The following is a 7,271-nucleotide window of genomic DNA, read 5'->3' on the forward strand; positions in this document are numbered from 1 at the left end:
TAATTTAACTGTAAACAGATACAATTGAACAGAAGTATAAGGTGGAATTTAAATTGTGACATTTATTATAATATTTAACTATTGGAGAGACTCCTCACCTTCACGGAACCTTCCTACTGCTATACGCGTTTTCCACCCGGAGCGCTTTGAGTGCGACACCAAAGTTTCACGTGGTTTCATCACCAGGGCTATTCCTGACAGGCGCTGCGCTGTCTGCGTGACGTACGGCAATGTAAGGAGAGCGTGTGTGCTCTGTTAGCGTAGAGCTCATGTCAGGCTTTGCCATGGGGGAGAGTGTGGAGAGCAGCAGCCGGGGGTGGACTCGGGGGTACCTGGACAGCCTGGCAGTGGTGAAGCAGGGGGCAGAGGCTCGGGTGTACAGGGGGCATTTTCTGGGCAGGGCGGCCGTGGTTAAGGAGAGGTTCCCTAAGACATACAGACACCCAGCCCTGGATGAGAAGCTGACCCACAGGCGGACAGCACAGGAGGTGCGCTCTATACTGAGGTGCAGGAAGGCAGGTGAGCTGGGCTGCATGATAAACCATAACAGCCTGACAGGGCTCCCATTAACCCCTGTCTCAGGGTACAGCATACACAGGGCTCCCATTAACCCCTGTCTCAGGGTACAGTATACACATGGCTCCCATTAACCCCTGTCTTAGGGTACAGCATACACAGGGCTCCCATTAACCCCTGTTTCAGGGTACAGTATACACAGGGCTCCCATTAACCCCTGTCTCAGGGTACAGTATACACATGGCTCCCATTAACCCCTGTCTCAGGGTACAGTATACACATGGCTCCCATTAACCCCTGTCTCAGGGTACAGTATACACATGGCTCCCATTAACCCCTGTCTCAGGGTACAGTATACACATGGCTCCCATTAACCCCTGTCTCAGGGTACAGTATACACATGGCTCCCATTAACCCCTGTCTCAGGGTACAGTATACACATGGCTCCCATTAACCCCTGTCTCAGGGTACAGTATACACATGGCTCCCATTAACCCCTGTCTCAGGGTACAGTATACACATGGCTCCCATTAACCCCTGTCTCAGGGTACTGTATACACATGGCTCCCATTAACCCCTGTCTCAGGGTACAGTATACACATAGCTCCCATTAACCCCTGTCTCAGGGTACAGTATACACATGGCTCCCATTAACCCCTGTCTCAGGGTACAGTATACACATGGCTCCCATTAACCCCTGTCTCAGGGTACAGTATACACATGGCTCCCATTAACCCCTGTCTCAGGGTACAGTATACACATGGCTCCCATTAACCCCTGTCTCAGGGTACAGTATACACATGGCTCCCATTACCCCTGTCTCAGGGTACTGTATACACATGGCTCCCATTAACCCCTGTCTCAGGGTACAGTATACACATGGCTCCCATTAACCCCTTTCTCAGGGTACAGTATACACATGGCTCCCATTAACCCCTGTCTCAGGGTACAGTATACACATGGCTCCCATTAACCCCTGTCTCAGGGTACAGTATACACATGGCTCCCATTAACCCCTGTCTCAGGGTACAGTATACACATGGCTCCCATTAACCCCTGTCTCAGGGTACTGTATACACATGGCTCCCATTAACCCCTGTCTCAGGGTACAGTATACACATGGCTCCCATTAACCCCTTTCTCAGGGTACAGTATACACATGGCTCCCATTAACCCCTTTCTCAGGGTACAGTATACACATGGCTCCCATTAACCCCTGTCTCAAGGTACAGTATACACAGAGACTGACAGTGTGCTATAATCCCATGGTTACAATCTAACAAGAGGACTTAAAGGGACACTATAGGGAACTACCCCACTTCAGCTCATTGAAGCAGTCTGGGTGCAGTGTCCCAGGTCCCTTATCCCTGCAGTTATTGAGAAACTGCAATAATTACTATAGTAGGTTAACGCCACCTCTACCAGACCGCCACTAGAGGGACTTTTGGTTGCCTAAATGACGCTGGACATCATCATGCTACGCACGAGCACATCCAATGTCACCCAAAACCTCATAGGAAAGCATTATACAGTGCTTTCCTGTTGGGGAAATATTAATGCGAGTGCGGCCATCGCCACAAAGGTGCTTTAGGTTAGCCAGCAGGGGAGAATCGGAGGCAGGGCCTGAAGCAGCGCTTATGGACATAGGCGCTGGAATCAAGTGAGTGACAGAAGTGTTTTTTTTTTTTTTTTTTTTAACCCACCATGAGGAGGGAGGGACCGCAACGGAGGTGTGCACAATAGGGAGTTATAGTGCCAGCAAAACAACTTTGTTTTCCTGGCACTACAGTTTCCCTTTAAATGGTTTCTTCAATCCTTTATTATTTAAGATAGAATAATGTTCTAGTGCAATATTCTATCAGCCACCACAAAAACACTCGAAGAGCATTTTTAAAAGAAGTTACTTGCTTTAAAGGGACACTATAGTCACCCAGACCACTTTCATCTCATTAAAGTGGTCTGTGTGCAGTGTCCCAGTCCACCTTAGTCCCACACTGTAATTATTGCAGTGCAGTTTCTCAACTGCAATGTTTAAAGGGAAACTTCAGTGCGAATCAGTTTTCAACAATCAGTTTTCTCCCTCCTACCCCACAATCCCCGGTTGCTGAAGAGGTGAAAACCCCTTCAGTGACTTACCAGAGGCAGCGACATGCCGCGCATGCGCATTAGCGCTCCCCATAGGAAAGCATTGAAAATACTTTCTTATGGGGAATTGAGCAACGCTGGAGGTCCTCACATAGTTTTTCTGTGCTATGAAGGAGGAAGTGCCCTCTAGTGGCTGTCTAGAGGTGGAGTTAACCCTGGCCACTAGAGGTGGAGTTAACCCTGCAAGGTAATTATTGCAGTTTATAACAAACTGCAATAATTACACTTGCAGGGTTAAGAGTAGTGGGAGTTGGCACCCAGACCACTCCAATGGGCAGAAGTGGTCTGGGTGCCTGGAGTGTCCCTTTAACATTGCATAACTAAGACTTCCTCTAGTTGCTGTCAATCAGACAGCTGCTAGAGGCCCTTCCTGGTTGCTGATGGAATTTCTCCTGCTCTGATGATGTAAGAGGCGTCAGAGAGCTGACCCAGTGCTGAGAGACATCGAATCTGCTAAGTGACTAAAGTTTTTTTTTTTTTAACCCATTAGTTGCCTGAGGGGGCACCAGAGGACTCTATAGTGTTAGGAATACAGATTTGTTTCAAGCAGAAACATGCACATCCATACTGCTATCACCATGACACTTTGAGAAAGCAGAAGTTGTCATGGTGGTCGGAGAAACCCTTTAATGACATGTTAACCCATTGCATTGCATGTTGGCTTTCATTAATTACATTGTAGCACTATAACGATTGAACACCTTGTCAGTGGGCATATCTCCCAAAAATGGATTGCTGTAGAGAAAGGCTCTGCGAATTATTGATTTTAAGGATGAAGAGAATAAATTACTGGTTAATAATAACATAATAATTTAAAGTCTACCTGTGGTAGAACAAGCTACTTTGTTTTAGAAAGTAGAGGTGGAAATTTGCTCGAAAAAGTATAGAATTTGCTGTAAATATAAAATTCAACTGTCCCTCGCTTATCAATCAGTTATAGGCATAGAGGTCTATGCTGACAACTGAGTGACAAGTTGGTGCAGGAAAACCCTCGTACTGGCTGCTGTCCTGCTCGCCATCACAGTACTTGCAAGAGGTGTATTGGCACACCGTGACAGATGTTGTTTCATCCTGATGTGTTTGCAATGAAGCCAGCATTCGTGTCGAATTCATGATGGAGGTTCGCTGCAACGTGAATCATTTTAATGCGTTTATGGCATAAGCATGCAATACCAACATAATGGTTTTAACAATTCATTAGGTTCTGAATATGGACACTAGGGAGGCTAACTGGTAATTTTTAAATTTTGAGAGTTGACAAGGAATTAAAAAATTGCTGATCTGGACAAACTATCTGTTTCAGCTTGGTAAATTTGCCCTAAAACGAGCAGCCGAAATTACCATTTTATTGAATAAACAGCTGTATATTTTGTGACATCATTCCATGTCCACAAATGTGAATAGCTTGCTGCCAACAATTAGTATAGCATTCACTAATGTGGAAGCTTTATCACGGCACAAAGTTTGTTGTTTTGTTTTTTCCTATATATTGTAGTTACAAAAATGCTCAGAGGCTATTCCATACCAATTTATATTTTTTTTATGTAATTTTTTTTTTTTTTTTTTTTTTTGACACAATTTGCGTATGGGGCACTTTCATATGAACTAGTAGATATATGACCAACTCATCTCTTATTTTTTTTTTTTTTTTATTAAGGCATTTCAGCTCCTGTGGTCTATTTTGTTGACTATGTTTCCAACTGCATTTACCTTGAAGATATTGAGCAATCCACCACGGTCCGTGACTATATCGTGAGTACGCAGCAGACCGAAAAAGCCGACGGCAAACTGTCTGATTTGGCAGAGAAGATAGGCCAGTTATTGGCACGAATGCATGATGAAGATGTAATTCATGGAGATCTTACGACCTCAAACATGCTCTTGCGCTCCCCGTTTGATGAACTGAACCTAGTGATGATTGATTTTGGTCTGAGTTTTATCTCCGCACTTCCAGAGGACAAAGGAGTTGACCTGTATGTTCTTGAAAAAGCATTTCTCAGCACTCATCCCAATACTGAAAAAATTTTCAAGGCTTTGCTCAAAAGTTACACTTCAACATCTAAGAAATCAGGCCCAGTGATTAAAAAACTTGACGAGGTCAGACTTAGAGGGAGAAAAAGATCTATGGTGGGATAGTGTAAATCTTTGATGGATTGTATTTGTTTATATTTAATCAGTAACATGGAAAAAATACTTTGTTTTATAATAAAAACGTGTAAAACCACAGTTCATATTCCTGTCATTTCTTTTTTTAAATAACTACTAAAAGCATCACAACCAAGTTACAACTTTTTTTTTTCCCCTCCTCTTTGGTTTTATTTTAACATTTATTTATTCATTTATTTATTTATTTTTCTCATCATCATTTTGGGTTGAGGGTTAAATCTAAACAGGCAATACTATAGCCTTAGGAATGCATGTTTGTATTTCTAACGCTATAATGTTCTTTTTAAATCTCTAAATAAATTATTCTGACGGGTATAAACATTCCTTATTATGAGTCATTGGGTGAGATCTGTCAAGGTGCGCTGTTCTAAAAATTAGTGCAAAAATGAAGAAGTGGATGATTCACTAATGGAATGTGCCTGTTTCCACGTTGAATGTCCCACTTTAATACATTTTTTTTTTTTTTTTAAGCAAAACACATTCACTGAACCACTAATTGTGGAGAATCTAACATTTTAGACAATATAGCCGAATTGGAAGCATTATCCAGTATGCAATTACCTTGTCAATTCACAATAGATGATCTGTTTACTGGAAAACACCCAACATGATTTTGTTTGGTTTTGCTCATTGAACAGAGAACTGTCAGGAATTAGTCCAACATATATTTCCGAATAGGAAATTAAATTTTTCTTATTTTTCTGTGTTTTGAACACTGCAATTTTGGTTTAAAATGTGAAATTCCTGGGGATTTTCTGGACACATTTATGAAAAAAATATGAACATACTCAAATTAGAGGGAAACTCCAGACCTGCAGATATAACGAAAAGTGAAGCTATAATGGCCCACTAGGTCCGTGATCCAGTTGAGAAGATTTGATGGCCGGGTGGGAGTACTTAGGACAGGATAATTTTGTTCTACCTCTAGGGGTCACAGCGTAATTTCACCATTACGAGATTAACTCTCCTCTCAATAGACTTCCAAGGAATCCTAATCTGTATATTGATATTCCAGTACGAGATTAGACATGAGAAAGAGAACTCATTCTATTAATTCCGTCAGTAGGTCTCTCATACAGTAACACTGTGGACACTTAGTTATTTTGCCTCAAGGACCTTCTCAATAGTTCTAACAAATAAAAGTTCAATTTTATTTATTTAACCCCTTAAGGACACATGACGTGTGACATGTCATGATTCCCTTTTATTCCAGAGGTTTGGTCCTTAAGGGGTTAAGAGCCACTAAACAGACACACTACCCTCGCTTGGTCATTTAAATGGACATATACCGGCCTTTTATTTCGAGGTCTACCATTGGTCATTGCCTTTTTGTAATCTGGATAAAATTACAACATAAATTGTACAGCGCTACGGAATGTGATGGTGCTATATAAATAATAAAATAATAATAAGTCCAATTACTTTTTTTTTTTTTTTTACCCGATTTGATAGCTATTTAACTCCTGAGGGATGTTCCTACTTAGCCCCATTTGATTTATTATTTAATTAATTTATAGCAGTCAGAGATATAATTGTCAAAGTAAGGTTGTTTATTTAACTGTGTTGAATCCCCTTAATTTAAACTGAAGCCTAACACTTGCAGTGGGCGTATACTTCATTTCCAGTAGCTCAGTGGTAACTGATTTGCACTGTGAACCTTCCTCCATGAGTTCGAATCCCCGGTACAGCAAGAGTCCAAGCACTGCAGTGTCAATGTATCTGCTGTGTATTTACACGCTTGCTAGAGAAACACGTGTGGATCAAGTGCCCGGTCTCCAAATCTAATATGGGACTGTGGTTCCACCGATCCATATTCATTTTATTAATCCATCTACGCTGTATCAAATCCAGGCACCCCCACCAGCCCCTGCAAATAATGTATTCTGATCGATATAGCCATTAATACTATATGCATACACAGCATTCCACAGAACATTCTATTACATTCACATTAATTACATTCATTCTCATTAGGGATTCTTTTGAACAAGAAAAATAATTCTTAAAAAAATGTTCTTACCTAGGAAGGAATGAATAGTCCCCCCCACCCCCCCATATTATTTGTTTTAAACAATATCACTATTTAATGTCATAACTTGACTTGTTTGTTGTCAATTATTTTTCAAATTTTCCTCCTTTTTTTTAAGAATATATATAAATGAAGAAATTAATTAATTGGCCCTTCTTATTGTAGGAAGTAGGTTTGAATTAATGGCAATTATTTGTACCAGTAATGGGACTTATTCACTAAACAGTGATCTGTGCTGACTTCAAAACAGAAATGTAAAATTTAGGTTGAAATGGATTATTTGTGTAGGAAAACAAAATCACCAGTTCAGGTGTAGAGACAGCACGGCTATTTTAGTCTGAATTCTCTGCAATTCGCTGTTTAGTGAATAAGCCCCTAATGGATATTAACGAGCGCGTATAATGGTAATTACTGT

At 41.2% G+C, this 7,271-nt stretch overlaps 1 protein-coding gene across 1 annotated transcript; it reads left to right on the forward strand.

Moving 5' to 3' along the window:
• The first annotated feature begins 209 nt into the window (after positions 1–209).
• TP53RK (TP53 regulating kinase) lies at positions 210–4,887 on the forward strand. Its single transcript, XM_063425614.1, has 2 exons — positions 210–519; positions 4,319–4,887. The coding sequence occupies exons 1-2, from the start codon at positions 270–272 to the stop codon at positions 4,795–4,797; spliced, it is 729 nt and encodes a 242-aa protein (XP_063281684.1). The 5' UTR covers positions 210–269; the 3' UTR covers positions 4,798–4,887.
• The last annotated feature ends 2,384 nt before the right edge of the window (positions 4,888–7,271 follow it).

This window comes from Pelobates fuscus, chromosome 6, assembly GCF_036172605.1.
Source record: "Pelobates fuscus isolate aPelFus1 chromosome 6, aPelFus1.pri, whole genome shotgun sequence".
Classification (NCBI taxonomy): domain Eukaryota; kingdom Metazoa; phylum Chordata; class Amphibia; order Anura; family Pelobatidae; genus Pelobates; species Pelobates fuscus.